Source organism: Trachinotus anak, unplaced genomic scaffold (genome assembly GCF_046630095.1).
Source record: "Trachinotus anak isolate AG129_WGS33_773 ecotype Australia unplaced genomic scaffold, CSIRO_AGI_Tana_v1 ptg000016l, whole genome shotgun sequence".
NCBI lineage: Eukaryota > Metazoa > Chordata > Actinopteri > Carangiformes > Carangidae > Trachinotus > Trachinotus anak.
The window spans coordinates 7789139-7807777 of NW_027273867.1; the positions used below are offsets into that span (position 1 = coordinate 7789139).

The following is an 18639-nucleotide window of genomic DNA, read 5'->3' on the forward strand; positions in this document are numbered from 1 at the left end:
TGCTATACTTGCCTTATCTCCTTTTCACTTCATCTCCCAGAATGCTTTTCAACAATTACAGGAAAGAGCTATGTTTCTTTCAATCAAATATTGGCCTGTGGGCAAAGAAATTGAGATACTTTGACAAAATAAGTGAGGCTACAATTAAGACATATTTTGGTTGTTGATTGATTTGCAGATTTTCTTGATAAACTGATGGACTGTTTGATCTATTAAATATAAAAAAATGTACAAAATGTCCATCACAATTTCCTAAAGCCCAGTGTGATGTTTGGCTTTTTTTTGTTCAACATAATGTAAGACTGGGAAAAGTAACAAACCCTTACATTTGAGAAGATGGACTCATCACTTTTTGGCATTTTTGCTTAAAAAATATTGATAACTGATTATCCACACAGTTGCCACTTAATTTTCTACTGACTAATCAGCAAATCATTTCAGCACTAAAACAATTCAGAAACACCAGTATAGTCTCTTTCTGACAAAGCAACAACTGTGATGCATTCTGGTCTATTGAGGCTACTGCTGGTGTAGAAACTGATGTCTCACTTCCACCATAGCTAATTTCTCTCAGCTCGATTGTTGCAAAAATATCTGTCCACGAAAGAAGCCCTTAGTGTTTGACTCATGAGGGACTGACACCACAACCCAATGTTAACCACTGATGCTACCAAACTCCCATGCAGCTGCTGGAAATATCTGAACATGGCGTCACATTTTATCTAGTTATCTGCAGAAATAATACAGCACCAAACAGGAAAATGGAGCCCAGAAATGTAAAGCTGCATCATCAGTACCTGTTTTCTGAATCATGTTCAAGTGGATTTTTACTTTATGGGAACAGTTTGATATTTTTGGAAATACACTTATTCGCCGTCTTGTTGGAAATCAGGTGATCAGGTCAATACCACTCTCTCTCTCTCTCTCTCTCTCTCTCTCTCTCTCTCTCTAAATATGAAGCTACAGTCGGCAGCTAGTTAGCTTAGCTTTGGGAGTTACTGCACTCAGCCAAGAAATAGTCTGTCACATAACCTCCAGTAAAACCACAAATTGTTGTTTTTACATTTAGTAGATACAAAGTAGATACAACATGTTAATCAGGGAGCTTTAGAGGGACTGGTGGCAGGTTTTGTTACATTTGGACAGAGCCAGGTTAGCTAGTCTTCATCTGCTGACAGTCGCTTCATATTTAGCGTTCAGGCATGAGAGTGGCGTCCATCTTCTAATCTAACTCTTGGCAAGTGATGAAGAGTATTTCCACAAATGTTCAACTGTTCTCTTAACATCTTAAATGTGTTACTGTATGTGCATGTTAATACAGCTTCAATTTCATACACAAGGCTCACAATTTTCACTTAAGGCGAGTGGAGCTCATTCGACTGTGCGTTGGCACAGTCAGGTGAGTTCACGTTTCAAGTCATTTGTTCAATTCCATATTTAAAAACAAAAAAATTCATGGGAGTGCTTGTGTTGATTTGTCTTTTCTGGAGTGAGGGAACAGTGGTCAGAATCCGGACATGACAGCTCCAACCCATCAATATAGAATCAGGATCTTTAAAATGTGCAAGCAGTGAGCTCAAAGCAGACTTAGGAAAAAGAAAATGACATTCAAAGACAAAGCCACCAACAGATTTAACCCTTCGATTAAAAAAAAAAAAATTACTGAAATGGTACAAGCTTGGGGGTGGACACACTTTTCAGGAGTGTATTAAACAGTCTTCCTCCTCCTCCTCCTCAGTCTTGAGACGGTGCAGCCAGTTCAAGAGCACATTCGTTTTTTGCCGTGGTGTGGTCATGCTGGTTTGAGCCACACGTACGTCCAAGATGTTCCCAAACCTTTCTGAAAGGCACTGCATAATCAGCCATGAATCTCTTGTGCTGCGACGCCACTTTAATCCAATCAGAGCTGGTGGAAATTCACATGCATGCTATTCAGAAGAGGGGGTGGTGATGGTGGTGGTGAAGGAGGAAGAGGAGGACAACGAACAGAGAGCAGGCAGCTTCATTTAGCTAGAGAGAACAGCTGTTGTCTGTCCGCCCGGGAGTGCAAAACTAGTTCTGCATTGAATCAACAGTAATCAAACAGCATTAAAATGACATCAAGTAATCAACTCTACAAGAGAGGCTTGTTACAGCCTTCCTGATAAACATTCCTCTGTCCTTTCAGCAAACCCTCGCCACTGCTCTGCTCATCCTGCCTTTAGCTACTTCTCTCTTCTCTTTTTCTTTTCTTTTTCTCTGAGCTTGTGTGGAGGCAAGATCGGGGGCGGGGGGGTTGCACCAGGGGCTTGTGGGATAGGACACCGCAGAGACGCTACGTCAAGTCCGCTCGGGTGTTTGGGGGGGGCAGGGTGTCAGCTTATCCAGACTGGACTGCACAGGTTGAGAAAACTCCTGGATCGAGTTTGATAAGATCCAGAGAGGTTCCCGTCCATCCCTGATGATCGATGAGGAAGTCAGAGGGTGGTGCTCCCCGCCCGCCTCTGAAGTGAGGGGGCGAGGGTGGGGCGGGCACCACAGCTTATCAGGCCTGGAGGATGGGGGAGGTCGAGGCGTGGAAGGATGAAGGACTTTAAGGGAGGGATCCATCCGAGAGACCTGCAGCACTCCTGCTGAACAGATCTTAGCTCTCTTGTGTTTTCACAATGAATGGTCTCTCTCAAGGGTCAAAACAGCAATGACAAAACAACCACGTCTCCATGGAAACATCGCAGGAGTTGGGCAACTGCCGGGTCCACAATCTGCAACGCTTGGACTGTACAAATGGTTTCCATTCAAACATCCAAGCAGCGGTAAGGCGGAGAACAGTACGGCACATCAAACCTGCAAAGCCGGCTCCTGCTGAGTTGTTCACTTCCCCAAAACCTGACTTAACTTTTCTCTATCTCCTTGACCTCACTGCGTCGCCGAGAGAGGGGCAGACTGGGGGGCAGGATCTCAGGGTAAAAGGTGTGCAAAAAAAGGGTGGAGGTGTGTGTGTGTGGGGAGGCTGGAGTGTCACAAGGCCACAGCGGTACAGGGGTGTTTGAGCTTGCAGGGCAGCACTCCTCTGTTGAGCTGGTAAAACTCCACCAGGTGGATCAGGTCGGTGAACTTAGTGGCACCGTCGTCGAGGCTGAAGAACACCTGACCATCCTCTTCACACTTCAGAGAGAGGAGAGTGGACAGTCAGCCATCACATGACACTCAACAGGACATGCATATCATTATCGTTATAAGCCACTGAAAGAACACACAACATCATCAGAGCAATAGATGAAAAGTCCTCATTAACAGGCTGCTCTCATTTAATGAACTGTCAAAAATGGTTTCTTTAGCCATGCTAGTGGTGTGGCTTTAGGTATGTCACTGGCAGTTTGACGGTTGGTCCATCACTCTAGACTGAAATATTTCAACAACTATTGGATGGATTGTTATGAAATCTAGTGCAGATATTCCTTATATAACAAGGAAGAATGTAACTCTTTGTCTAGTGCTGCCATCAGGTCTATTGATCAGGTTATAATCAAATAAGCCTCAGCTGTACTTTGTGCAACTTATCAAATGCTAACATGCTAAACATGATGGTGAACATGGAAAACATTTTACTTGCTAAACATCAGCATTTTAGCATCCTAGCATGCTGATGTTTACATTTCGGTCAAAGCTAAATACAGTCTTGTTTAAAAAGACTATTCTATTATGGTTGAAGCCTTAATTAAACATTTTCCAGTGCTGACCTGAACAGTATATCCTCATAGTATTAAAGCTCTTATATCAAGATGATATCTCAAAACCTCTGCAAATAAAGCCAAAGTTTCTCTGTGACTTAATACCTCCAGGGGTAATCGACAAAATGTGTTTGTTAAAATTTGGGTGAACTGGCCCTTTAAAGCATTTCAAGTTGATTTCTCTACTGTGACAAAATAAATGCAAACAGATGTTTGCCTGGGAGGAAGGAAAACACAATTTCAAAATCTTAAAAAAGCATTGTACGGCTTGGAATGAGGCTGAATTAAAACTTTTGAGATTCACTTGGCTTTTGAGGCGATACCTGTCGTCACTTACTCGGATATGACATGATCTAATAAAAATGTATTTTTTAGCACAATTTTGCCTTGTGTAATTTTCTGAGAGCAAAGTGCAGTGATCTTCCTCTCTGTGCCTTATCCCAGTGGATTTTACCAGTGAGCAAGAAATTTCCTGCAGCACTGTGACTGTGTGGTGTCATGTGACTGACCGGTAGGATCTGGAAGTGCTTGATCTTCTGGTGGTGGCACAAGGTGAGCACGAACGCCTTGGGATTACTTTGACTGTCCCGCAACAGGAATAACCTGACACGCACACAGAACACGAGTGAGAGGTGTTTCAACTGTTGATGAAAGTCTGAAACATATAACACTACTGAACTGCATTTCAGTGGCTATGACATTTCAAATGCCTGATGACATGCTGCTGTGCTAGTGCGACTCTTAGAGAACCTTATCTTAATCCGCTGGGTAAAGGCTGAAATGTGGGGCTGACGAGCAAAAAAAACGGTTTTAAAGATTTAAGCTTTTTTCTTGGCAGCAGTTATGACTCTTTTTATAATTTTTCATTCTCCACGTTCTACTTTTCCTGAACCTTTAAACCACATTTCACATGAGCAACATTTATCTAGAGATAACATCACGTTAAACAAATATAACTCAAATCAGCCTCAACCTTTCTCACACAACATATTGCTGTCCTTACCCGTCTACTTGGCCTTGTTGTATGATCATTTTGTGGGCTTCCTCTCTCATGATGCGGCCATGAAACCACACCTGTGTCCTGTGGATCACTGGAAAAACAGACATACACTCATTTTTTGGAGCATTTTCTCTGTGTATATTTATAATCAGGTCTTTCCTGGTGTTGCATGGTTTTAAAAAAAATTGTGTGTTGTTTGTCTACCTGTGCTCAGGGAGGAAGGATGCAGGGGGCTGGGACTGCCCAGGACATTCATACGCTGGCTCCGCTTCTGTGGGGAGGAATCGGACAACATCAAGTCAAACCAGAATCCCAGACAACAGTCTCCCCTTAGACTAACACTCCCCTTAGAGCCAAGACACTTCTTAAATTTTCTGTATCGCTGGGTTGATGTGTTTTATTACAGCGAGGTAAACCCACATATGATCTGAAGTGAGCAGCTGTGTTCTGCTCTGGCTCTATAAGCTGTGATCTCAGCAACAGATAAGTGGAGCTGCTGCACACTGAAATCTACTAAGAAAAGTGCTGGAGGGGAAAGATAAATTAGTTCAAAATGGAAGGCAGCTTATGCGCACTCTTTCCATGAAAAACATTACATTTATACACAAACTCATTGTGTAGTTACAATAACCTCCATTTTGTTGGCTTTAATTAGCCTTCAGGATAAAACACCTGGTAAAATTAGGGTAATGAAGGTCCTTCACCAAAAGCAAATTATATGAAAGGTGATTAAGAACTGACAGGTAATTAATACAGTATCTAAAGTTCATCATGGTACATTTGGAGCTTAAATCCATCCATGTTTGTAATTTGAACTCATCTATTTTCTGAGGATTTATCCATCCCACAGACCACCTCTCTCTTACCCTCCAGGTCTGTCCCTCCTCCAGGGCGGCGCTCTGGGCCTCGACAGGGTTGTCAATGACGCGACCAGTCCGCCCGGAGAAGTCCATGGCCACCAAGGAGTTCTCAGACACACTCCGCTGTTAGGAGACGTGGCAGGGTAGGAGGGTAGGGTAAGGGTGGTGGTAGGTGCGGAGTGGGGGGAGGGGGTACACAAGTGGTTGGGTGAAGGGGAGGGGGGAAGGCAAGGGTCGGAGGTCAAACAAGCCAGACACACTCACTGGGGCATGACAAATCCTGTCTGCACACAGACCCACTTCAGCCAATTCACAAAATGCCGCTGTGAGGAACCGCACCAGCCTCCCCTGGCTTTCTGCCTCTGCTGCTGGAATTATTCAAGGTTTCCTTTTAATTAATTACTCAGACCTCTGCCTCCGTTGGAAATAAATTCAACCAAATGGCTCATATATATACAACTAATGCCTTTTAGAAGAAAAGCAGAAGGGTTGCCACAATCACCTGGCCACAAAAGCCAAGAGTTTAAATTAATATTAAAAATCTGGTGCCTTAAATTTGGCCTATTTTCACGCATTGGCCAATTTATAAATAATAACTATCTTTTTTTCTTGTCATAATGCGAAGTCCAGAATTATTTTAAAATGACTACATTGTTACATAAAAGCAAATATCCACAGTTTAGTTATAAAAAGTAAAAATACATTTTTTTAACCCATACTGTGTATAACAATTTCAAAAACCTAGATTTTCTTGAATTTACTATTATTCAAACAGAATCTTGATCCATGGAAACGCTGCAATCGTGTCATTATTATCTTTAATTAGAGTAATGAAATTTAATGCTCAACAATTATTCAATGAATTGATTTGTCAATCAACAGAAAATTAATCTCCAGTTATTTTGAAAATTTAATTAAATAACTAATCAAGTTATTTATCAAACACAAAATCCAAACATTGTCTGGTTCCAACTGAAGATTTAGTTGATTGGACAAAACAAGATATTTGAAGACACCTCAGGCTTTTTTTCACTACTTAGTTTTATAGGGTCAACAATGAGTCAAAAGAATGTCAGATTAATTGATAACAAAAATAATCGTTAGTTGCAGCAGGTATGATAATTTGCGAGTGTGTACATACTGTTCTACAGTTGGGTAAATTTACATGATCACAAATCCTTAAACAAAACTCACTCCACAAGTCTAATGTTCAGAAAGTACAAACTTTGTACAGATTTGAGGGATTTGTCATTTATTTTACTGCACAATCTTTCCTAAGGAGCTTATGAGACTTTTACCAACACCTCATGGTGTGAGGTGATTAGTCTTAGAGTAACATACAAATATGCAGGTCTCTGTTTGCTGTGTGTTCAATCTTTTATATACTGTGTGTGCGCGTGAGCATTATGTAAATGTTCACCTTTGTAACTAACTCTGGAATAAGATGTTATGTTCCGGATGTACTCTTGCTATAGCCTGCTGTTCGTTTAAATGAGCAGCCTGACCTGAATCTGGACCATAAGCCTTTCACTGCAGAACCTCTTTCACCTCATTAACAAAGGTCAACAGCAGCTATGATCAGTTGAATAGAAACTTAGTTCAGTACTTAACAAATCCTTCTTATGCAAAATGCACACGTTGTGTCCTTCCTCTTAAGAAGAACGAGGTGGTCACAAAGTGAACTAGTTTCCAATTCACCATCGGCTAACTAATGGATCAATCTGGACTGTTCTTGGCTGAGTGGGGGCATCGGAGCAGGGTTGTTAGAAAGTGATGTCAGAGAGCAGACCCTCACCACAGGCGCTGAGAAAGGTGCGAGGTTAGACTTCCTCTGCTGCGGGATGTTGTAGCTCTGATACAGTACGATCCCATACTGTGAAGGCAGGAGAGAAGAGACTGCATCAACTCTTTTCAAGTGCTGACCAATTAATCAATGTTGACATTTCATGGAAAGGTAATTTACTCTTCCTTTTAACTAACTACTTGGTTGGATGCCAATTAACAGCATTTATCCACCCTCTGTGAGCTGTATAGTCGAAGGCTCACAGCTTTGGATTTAACAAAACAGCTTTGGAATAACATAAAAATAAAGGAAGTACTTTGAGCAGTCTGAAGGCGGTCATCCAGCAGGTCCTGCTCTGTTCGTCCTCCGCACACAGCATCTTTAGCTCCTTACAGTCGCACCTCGCTTTGCTGGGCTGTCAAACAGCAGACATGGTGGGACATTTACATTAATGAGATGCACATTGTCTCGTTTGTGACTTTCAGCATTTCAGTTTTCTGTATATAGAGACCCTCACATTTGTGACAGAGCAGAACAAGATCACTGAGATAGAGAAAATGCAGGCACTCACACTTAAATAGTCTTATTTAACATAGGGCAATTAACAAACTCATTTTAGCTATAAGCCACCATCAGCGCAAGATAGAGTAGTAGACAATTTATATACAGGTGAGGTTTAAACATCAAACCACAGAGTAACCACTGTTATGTCTTGTAACACAGGTTTGCACTTCAGTGATTGGCAAAGATTGGCAATACGCAACCAAATGCAGCTTGGTAAATGATCAAACAGTAACACAACTGGAGAAGAGTTATTACGTTAGCAAACTCACTAATGTTAGTTACACAGTGATATCGCACTAAAGTTCGCTAACATTAGCTAACAGTAGCTGTAATCTACTGGTGATACCAGACTGAGTGAGGCCGTAGCAGCAAAGACTCAGAGTATTAAATCAAACAACAACAATGTTAAATAGCCTCACTTCAAAGGGCCAATGGCCCCTGACAGTGACTTGCTTTAATATGATCACACCCAATCAACCATCAATTCAGCGATGCTCTCAAAGACAAATGCCAGCTCACAGGTCCGGTTGATACACAAAACATGAAGCTTTTCAACTTTCTCAGGTAGCAGCTGACACCTCGAGCCTTTAATGTAAGTAAACAACAATATATTACGGCTCTACTAGCAAAGATTATTCCAACATCACAGTGCAGAGTTTCTCCCTCCTCCTCCACCAGTAACAGGGGATGTTAGACACACTGCTTCTTAAAAGCAACCCCTACTGATAAATTCATTTATGTTGCCATAGCAACAACCCAGCCACCCCCAGCAGCAAAGTAAAATCCCGTACCAAATCCTGCACTGTCACCCCTGCTGACAGCATCTGACATGCCGGTCGGCTAGTGTGTGTGTGTGTGTGTGTGTGTGTGTGTGTGTGTGTAATAGAGAGGTGAAGGAGGGGGTTAGGCGGGACAGATCCTCTGTACCATCCCAGCTTATCCGACTGGGCTTATCCCAGATCAGCAGGTGACCCACCACGGATAACTCGTGGAGTGGGACACACAGTCCTCTGCCACACACACACACACACACACACACACACAAACACACACACCTGCACAGGTAACAGCCCGTCACCTACCTCTGACCTGATGGATGTGGATGTACTGTATCTAGGATGTGTCACTACCACTACCACATTAAATGAAAAAATGAACAGTACAAACAGTGAAATCATCTCATCTAATTAGCCACAGTCTTCAGCACTGGATTACATGAGTTGCTCAGGTTGTTGTGTTTCCTTGTGTGTGTCACCTTGATGCAGAACTGGTAGTCTGTGGGGGCATTGTGAAGTTTCCTGCCCGTGATGATGGTGAAGATGTTACTGTCTTCCAGATCTGACAGCAGCTGCAGATGCCGAGGCTCCTGCTCCGTCAGGTGGAGGCAGAGATTGATGGAGGAGGGCGAGGGAGAGGGTTGTCAGCAACAACATGAAGAAAAGGATTAGTGACTTCATTTTTACATTTGTTCACATTTTCTTCTGCTTCCGAAAAGGCAACATTAAGAGTTGTTCATTTTACTCATTAAAAAAAATCACAAAACTATTTTACTGAAAATGTCAACTCTTAAACTGTTGGTCTCCCTTAAACCAGTTTCAGAATCAATACAGCAGTAACTTATTACCTTGGATGTTCCTTTAGTAGAATAGTAGAGACCCGAGCGTCGCAGGAACATGTAGAGCTTCTTCCAGGACTTGCGTCCAGGCTCCTTCATGTACAGATAGCCCTGGATCTCTGGACAGCTGCTGGAGTTCAGAAAGTTCTGGAAAAAACACACAGTAACATCTATTGGGAACACAGTTGTGCCTCCTTAAAACATACATACTGGCCCTGCTGTAAAACCCATTTTTAAAAAAAAATCTATATTCCTAAAAATCTGGCAGTAACAACACTGGGTGAATGCAATTAGCAGATTTCAGGAGCACCGTGTGTGCATGCATATTTTTGGATGACCAGATGTCCTCACAAAGATAAAAATCCTCCACAGTGAGAACATTTTCCTGATTTCACTCTTTGCAGCACAGCTACTTCAGAGTTAAGATTTAGGTGTAGGATTAAATTAAAGCTGAGGTAACACTTAGGGGTTAGGTAATGAATCAAGTCTTTGCATGTGTGCTATTAGAGATGTATGTGTTCTTTCACTTAGTCATCACCTCACCTGTAAGAGCTGTGACTGAGGGATTGAGCCATCAGACTCCTGACACCAAGCCACCATCTGCTCTGGAAAAAAGTTCTGGATGGAAAAACACACAGAGAGAACGACAATGAGCGAGAGAGGACGAAAAGAGAGAGAGCAAAAGGGAGGGAGAGAGGGGTGCTACAAAACACTTAGTGCATATGCAAGCTAAAAGTGGGGTAGCGTTTCTCTGTGCAGAATACAGCTCTCGTTGTGTGTGTATGTGTGTGTTTGACGAGTACAAGGACTCAGAGGCAAAGTGGTGGGGGAGAGAGAGAGAGGGCACTCCAGCCTGGGAGTAGATGCAGTATGATCTCACCCGCTGATGTAATCCCCTTTAGCCAGCAGCGCTACTCTTAGTGTGATTGACAGGCCGCGGCCAGCACTCTGGTGTTTTACTGTGCTCATTACCACAGAGCTGAGGTCACCTGCTGGCTCTGACACACACCTAAATCACCACGGCAATAATGTCACCGTATACCCAGCCAGCACATAACAGCACAGCCCCACGCTGAGTCCACATCAGCAAAAGATGCCACGCAAGCTGGCTAACAATGACTGGCTGGCTGTCAGAGGCAAGCTCGTGTCTTTAAAAATCCATTTTGTATTTTAGCTCGTGTTCTTATTCAAAAAGACTCAAGATGAGTCCGAAAGTAGAATGAGCTTCCCAAAAATGGGATAAAAATTGTATTGACTGTGGAATTAAATCAGTAGACCAGTATAATGCACAGCTACTATATAGAGCTTGATTCAACAGAACAATAACAGTACTTTTATCTAGATAGAAGCTTTCTCTTGGGGTTGGCAATATTAAAGGTCCACATTTAAATATCTCATAGCTATTGAGATAGCTGTCATTAGACATTAATGGTCTCCAGTGGCTAAATCTAAGACATCATGGTGATCCCCTGACTTTTAATCTAGCGCCACACTGAGGTTAATATTTGTGGTTTTGAGTGAAATGTCTCGACAACAGGATTGCCATGATAACCATGTTCAGGTCAACTTCATGGTTTAATTTGTCAAATACCAAAGAACAACATTAGTTTTGTTCAATTAGAAAATGTTAGCATGCTAACATACCATAGTAAGATGGTGAACACAGTAAACACCATACCTGCTAAACACAATAAACTGTACACTGCAATGAGCAAGACTGTCCTTCACTTTCTTAAGTAAAGTGGTTGTCTGTGCTTTCACAGTTGATAATTTTCTGTTAAAATTAAAGTTACAAGTTGACAAAAACATTTAAATATTGTTTTTTTTATGACCCACCCCTACAACAGCACATACTGACTATATATACTGATTACTGTAACAGTGTCATAACTTAACTAATTGGTTTATGATGAGTGAAGACCTGCAAAACTAACGACATTCCCATCAGCCTCAACTGCATTTTCCTGTTTAGTGCTAACTAGCAATGTTAACATGCTAAACAAAGATGGTGAACATGGCAAAACATCATACCTGCTAAACATAAGTATATTAGCATTGTCCTTTATTGTCATTCATGAGCATGTAATATAATGATGTTAACATTTAGCACCTTTGTGCCTTCACAGAGCCACTAACATGACTGTAAGACTCTCAGACTAATTATCAATGAAGTTTTTGAGGAAATTATGATAGTTTGATGCTACAGAAGGAAACACCACCTACAGAAAACATTATGTTGGAAACCCTGAGTGCCTGGAGTTTTTGTCTGTTTTTTGTTTTCTGCATGAAATGTTAGCTATCAGCAGCTCTTATCCAAAAATATCAAGCCTGGAAAATCGGCTGCAGAACAGCTGTGTTGTGTGTGTGTGTATGTGTGTATGTGCGCGCGTGTGTGTGTCCGTGGGGGCTGCGTGCTAAACCGAAGCAGTCAGAGAAAGGTCATATCAGGGATGCGAGAGACTCACCAGCGGGTTCCTGAAGAATTCATATTTGGCATAGTTCTTCCTGAAGAGGAATTTACTGTCACTGCTCATAGAGGCTTGAACCTGAACCACCAGCTCGTGGTCCTCCAGACACCTCTCTGTAAGAGGACACACACACACAGACTGTTAGTTACCTCAACTGTGTCATCACTGAGACGTCCTCAGGGATGGAGTGTGAGGGAAACACTTAGGCTCATTATTTTTATATCAAAAACATAATTTATTTGTATTTGAATATTAAAAACAGGCAGAAACTGGGTGGAAGAAAATCAAAATAAAACTCCAAAATGAAACATTTTGAAAATACTATTATGCTGTAGTTGAATAGATAGTAGTTTCACTATTTATTGTTCTTTTTAAAATTAGTTTTAGGGAGTGGCTGATGTACAGCACAAAATGCAGCTCTTTAATGCATGCATTTCCTCACTCTCTTTTTAATATTGAAAGCATATTCTCAAATGCCCTTGTCACCAAAGGACCTTGTTTATTGTAAACTGTTTTCAACAATGTCCTCTGGAGGCAGGAAACACAGCAACTTTTTGCTGTGCCGTGAAAATCAGTTTAAACTGATCTTGTATTTTAAAGAAATGTTTTATTTTGAGTGGAGAATTAGACTTTTACACCTTTTCACATGCAAAAATAGGTTTTTTAAGTCTCGTAGTAAAGATAGCAGTTAACGCCTTATTCACATCATGAATAATTGAAATTAAGCATAAACACATGCATGACTAAAGGTAGAACTAACTTGTATTAAGATATATGAGATTATTATTGCAGTTTTCTCTATTTAAAATAATCACTGACTCCAGGCCACTTCCTTATTTACCACTACATCACTGGTTACACTACTGTATACAATGACACAGCAAGAAAAATCGCCTGTTACTAAGAGACAAGCAAGTGAGTAAGAGGTTAAATGAGGAGGGGCTGTGAAAAGAAGAAGCACTGTGATTCAGGGAGGGAGGGAGGAGGTGAAGGAGAAGTGGTATGAGATGGGGGGGGGGGAATGATGTCATGTATTTACGCTGATTGCTGAGAGCAGCGAAGCCATAAGCAAAGTACAAGCCACAGACAAATACACAAGCACACATTAAGAGCTCACACAGACCTAGCCTGCTCACTGTGCACCAGAGGCCCAACTACTTGTGTGTGTATGTGTGTGTGCGTGTGTGTGCCTGTGTGTGTTACTCTTTCTTGAAATTGAGGGCGTATGATCTCAGAGTGAGGCTGATTAGAAATTGATTGTGACAGGATGTTCCAGTTCTGGATGGACATATACACACACACACTCTCTCACTCTCACAAACACACACACACACTCACACACACACACACACACATGAAATGATAGCAAACTGGATTTAGCACTAATTCTCCCCTCCAGATTAACTCACATAGACTTGCTTTATTGAGGGAAAACAGAGACACACACTCATGTTCATTTTGGTGAAACTGTGGACACTGTTTTTGCTAAAAATAAAAAAAGGTATTCTCTCTGTATTTCAGAGGTCGAAATGTCTGGGGCTCTGCATGCGTGTATCTGTGTGTGTGTGTGTGTGTGTGTGTGTGTGTGTGTGTGTGTGTGTGTGTGTGTGTGCTGGCTGCAAGCAGGGGAATTTCCTGTCGAGGGTTAAGGAAAGATTGATTGGCTAGGAAGGCTAGGGGCTCGTCCGACGGAGACCCACGATTGGTTCCTTGCAGCTCTGGTATGACGCTTTAGTCCAGACCTCTCCGCCCTTCCCCCTCTCTCTCCCTCTCTCTCTTCCTCTCTTCCTCTCTGTCTCTCTCTTTCTTTCTCCCTTCATCTCTCTCTCTCTCTCTCTCTCTCTCTCTCTTTCCCTCCCTCCCTCTCCTCACCTCACATTCCATCTCTCCAGTGCACTTTTTTCCAGAAACGCAGATCAAGCAGCAAAACACAAAGTGATCCTTTGACTTTAAAATTACAACCTGGGTGTCGGAGAGCCTCACCGAGGACAAAGACAAATGCAGAGAAAGAAAAAAATGTACAGGTTGAATAGTAGACATGGCAAAAGTAAAGAAGCAAAGCTCGAGTTCTGTGTTATTCTTTTTTTTTTTCCCTTCTTCAACCCTCTCTGAGCGAATTATTTGGGAGGGAACAGGCATGTGAGCAGAACATGGAAAATACTTAATCCTATGACCACCACACCTCCCTACCAGAGCCCTATAGAAGGCATACAAGCACTGGTGCCATGCTCAAGTGAACATACACACTGAGGGCACACACAAGAGAGTATCCCCACCCATGAAGAGACGCACAAAAGGGGGTATAGACACAGACAGACACATACAAGACTGAAACACACCTGCAGAAAAGACACTCCGAAAGATACTAGAATGCAGTGGAAGGCAAACCCACTAGAGAGACGTGGCCTTTTAAAGAGTAGAAGTAAAACTGAGCGCAACATATCTGATGCGACAGATTTGGCCACACTGGAAGTTATAATGCTGTCTCACTAACCTTTAATAAACTGCTGCATCACAACTTATACAAAAAGTACAAGCAGAGACACACAAGATAGAGTTGGTACTTGCAAAAAAAAAACAAAACAAAAAAAAAAAAAGTGCACGCAAATCCACACCTGGATGCACGTACACACACCGACAAATACCTTACCAAGGCCGAGGATGGGGTGGTGCTCCACCAGCGTCCAGGCGTTGTCGTCCAGACAGTGGCTCTTGTAGACGAGGAGCTGACAGACGTCTCTGGCCGTCATGTCTGCCGGGATCTCCACCACTTTACCAGCCCCATCCTCGCTCCACACCTTCACTATCTGAAAATATACATGAGAATAATGACGGGAATATATGCACATGAGAGCAGCGAAGGTCTTGTTGTTACAGTCTGAAAACAGTGAGACAGTGAGAAGGCGTGACATGTCTTGAGTTGCTTTCGGGAATTCGAATCTGTGGAGAAAAACGAAGAGTGGAGCAGATTTGTGGTTACATTTACCTCCATAACCAGGTGCTTTGTCCACTCTCAAAAAGTCCTGTTCACATTATTCTGTCATTCCAATATGAGAAGTGCTTAAAAAAAAAAGCGGAACGATGACGTTCAGGAAAGGTCGGCTGGCCCCTGCGCTCTCAGCTCAACCCCTTTGTCCACAGCTCAACCAAACTTACTAATACGCACTTCCACGAATATGCATGTAAACCTGCTTGCGTACAACCCACAATGACACGTTTTCTGTCACATGCAAGAGCATCCACATACGGAAAAACAGAGAAAGCCACATATTCACACTTGGACAGTGAAATAACACGGTGGATTTACACATGTTGCTTTTTCTCTCCTAAAAATGTCACCGCTGGGAACAGAGAGCGGGAACAGATCTGAGCCGGAGTAACTTCCATTGTTGCGCCATTTTGAACCATTTCAGCCCAAAGCAACATTTAAATCTGGCGTAATTTTGCCTTCTCCGAGTGTGTTGCTGCACAGATGACCACAGACCAGCTGCTTCACACCACTGTATGAGCCGATTCACACACACACATACACACGCCATGATGAGCTCGCTCTCACATGCAGCGCAACACACAAACACACACACAAATATGAGAGAGTGAACATCGGAAAGTGAGACGGAGAGGAAATGTCTGTGCATGTATCTTTGTGCGTGTTCTCTCACACACCCATGTACTTAACATTTTGTGTCCGCAGCAGGGATTCTGCTACCCCGCACTTCACACAAACCCGCCGGGGAACAACTGTTGAAAATGACATGAAACAAGACACAAAGCTGGTGATGGGCGAGGGCCTGGACGGGTGGGCATGGAAATTAAGTTGAACAATGGCACCGAGAAGTGGAAACACACAAAACGACACCGAAAAACGTCAGCAACGGTGGCCTAGAGATGACACAAAACACCAGCACAGCGACACTGAGATAGAGACTCTGAACGCAACCAGAAACAACGTCACAGCGCTCTCTACCCCTGCAGCGCCAGAAGAATCACTCCTCTCTTCCCACACGCCCCCCGTAAAAAAAAAAAAGTAAATTCATGACGCATGAGCTTTGTGTGAGAAAAGTTTTAGAAACATCGAGGGGGAAAAATGCAAAGGTCCTCACCGCTGCAAAGTGGTAACCACACACACTCTCACACACACACACCTAATGATAGACATCCAGAAAAGAAACGAACACACACACACACGCATGCACGCACACACACACACGCACTCACACACACAAAGTCTCTTACCTCCACAGCCTGAAAGAGGCAACAGTCTGGAGAGCAGGATGGCATTTTCACACTGAGACGCTCTCCAGTGACACAGAGAGACAGAGAGAGAGCGAGAGAGAGAGAGAGAGCGAGGGAGGGGAGGAGGAGGAGGAGAGGGAGGGGGGGAAGGAAGTCAGGAAGAGAGAGAGAGAGAGATAGAGAGAGGGAGGGACAGATTGGCTAGGAGAATGCAAGAGAGGTAAGAGGGGGAAGGAGGGAGGAAGTGACAGAGGAAGGACGAGAGTGAACGAGAGACAGAGCGAGAGAGACAGAGCGAGAGAGAGCGAGAGAGAGACAGCCTGCCCCTTCTTCTCGTGCTGGGCAGCATAAAGGCTGAGCTGCGAGGAGTGGTATGAGCCCCCCCCCCCCCGCTTCTCCTCACACTGGATTAACCCAGTGTGGGATTTTTAAACGGTGAGCTGATACCTGTCACGTACTCTACACACTTATCTGCAGGGCTGCGTTCAAATCCCCCCCCCCAAATAAAAAAATCACTGTCAGCTCCTTTCACTGATAGCGTCGCATGAAAACTAACAGTCACTCTCCCTAAAACACGCCCCCAACTCCCCATACACACACATACACACACACACACATCCCTTATTCTTATGCATCCACTGACATTTTCTTTGAGCTGCTTGACGGTTTCAATTTCTACCCCCCCTCCATCCCTCTTATCCTCCTCCTCTTCCTCTTCCTCCTCCTCCTCAGCTGTGTGTGAAATACTATGCGAGAGTGTTAGGACCAGAGCAACATGTGTAACGCACAGTGACGGCTTCAAGGTTTGCAGAGGAGGCAGTTGAAAGTCTTTTAAAGAAAAAAAGGAAAGAAAATGGTGGGGTGATTGGATCTGAGGAGGTATGGATCACGTGTCGGGAGTTTGGGCTTTGCTCAGGGGGTCAAAGGAGGGGTAGGGAGGGAGGGAAGGAGGCATGGGGGGGTGGGGGGGGCGGGGTTGCTCAGCAAATCTGCCCAGCCTCAGGAGAAGTAGACAGAGAGAGGGCGATAAAGAAAAAGAAGCGAGGGGGGCGAGAGAGGAATAGAGAAAGAGAAAAGAGGGAGCGCTATGGAGGAATGTCAGTAATGCAATACTGAGTCATAATCAGGCTCATGTGTAGAGCGGAGGCCAACCCAGCTGGCCCCTAATACAATGTGCATGAGAACTATGAGCCCCACACACACACACACACACGCACATTATAAATACACACATTGTAAACTATGACAACCGGCTCCAGCAGATTTTTGACTTTACTGCTCGTCTTCCTTTCTCCAGTCGCACGAGGCACTTTTGCAGCCATCTGGGGAGCAGTGTGACACCAGCTCGTACTCAGTGTACGTACACGTGTGTGTGTGTGTGTGTGTGTGTGTGTATAGGAGGACAATGCATGTTCATGTATGTGATGAGCACATGTGAAAGACAGGAAATGTGGGTGTGGGAAGAGATAAAAAAACTCCCACTGTGTGTCATATGGAGTCCACAGACCAATTTTTCCCTTTTTTGCCTTCTGTTTAATGTTTTCTTTCTATTAACGTTTCCATTTGTTCATCTCCTTGTTCTTTAACCCTAAAAATAGAAAAACCCTTGGCTATGTAGGCTATGTATCCCTTCACTAAGTTTTACCTTTACATGATGAAATTTAACTCACCTTGGCTTGCACCCCCCCCCCCCACCCCCCCCCACCCCCCCCACCCCCCCCACCCCCATTTCCCCCGTTACACACACACACACACACGCTTGGAGCTGCAGCATATTGGATTGAAGGGTCATGGACAGACACCAGCATGCATATAAACAAAGACACAAAGACACACACACACACACACACACACACACACACACACACACACACACACAAGCACAGTATGTATGGGGCCAGAGGTCAAACACAATAATCTGCGCTAGGGTCAGGCCCACTTGACCAAGAGGTTTATGGGCCCCTAAACCTATCAGGCTATACACAAACACACACACCACAGAACAAATGCGCACACACACACACACACACACACACACACACACACACACACACACACACACACACACACACACACACTTGTACTTCCATCTTTGTGAGGACACTCATTGACATAATGCATTCCCTAGCCCCTTACCCTAACCTCAACCATCACACCTGAGTGCCTAACCCTAACCTTAACCTAAACCTAATTCTAACCATAACTCTAAAGCCAAGTCTTAACCCTCAAAATGTGATTTGAAGGTGTCTCAAAAAGTGAGGACCGGCCAAAATGTCCTCACTTTCCCAAAATGTCCTCACTCTGTTAGTAAAGTACTTTTTTTGGTCCTTACTATGTAGCAAGTACAAGTATACACACACACACACACACACACACACACACACACACACACACACACAGACT

At 43.4% G+C, this 18639-nt stretch overlaps 1 protein-coding gene across 3 annotated transcripts in view; it reads right to left on the reverse strand.

Moving 5' to 3' along the window:
• Positions 1-2220: 2220 nt before the first annotated feature.
• The window catches only part of grb10a (growth factor receptor-bound protein 10a), a 44033-nt gene continuing 27614 nt past the window's right edge, over positions 2221-18639 (reverse strand). For 2 of the 3 annotated variants that reach the window (XM_071499539.1, XM_071499540.1), the window contains 12 exons: positions 14651-14807; positions 11998-12113; positions 10076-10150; positions 9542-9679; positions 9173-9283; positions 7670-7768; positions 7366-7443; positions 5577-5693; positions 4915-4981; positions 4714-4801; positions 4220-4313; positions 2221-3144 (listed from right to left, as the gene is read on the reverse strand). In XM_071499539.1, coding sequence (XP_071355640.1) covers positions 2998-3144; positions 4220-4313; positions 4714-4801; positions 4915-4981; positions 5577-5693; positions 7366-7443; positions 7670-7768; positions 9173-9283; positions 9542-9679; positions 10076-10150; positions 11998-12113; positions 14651-14807 — 1287 coding nt within the window. In that variant the 3' untranslated portion in view covers positions 2221-2997. Of the gene's footprint in view, positions 3145-4219; positions 4314-4713; positions 4802-4914; positions 4982-5576; positions 5694-7365; positions 7444-7669; positions 7769-9172; positions 9284-9541; positions 9680-10075; positions 10151-11997; positions 12114-14650; positions 14808-16236; positions 16387-18639 lie in introns of those variants that run through there. The other variant, XM_071499541.1, reaches the window with a different exon arrangement.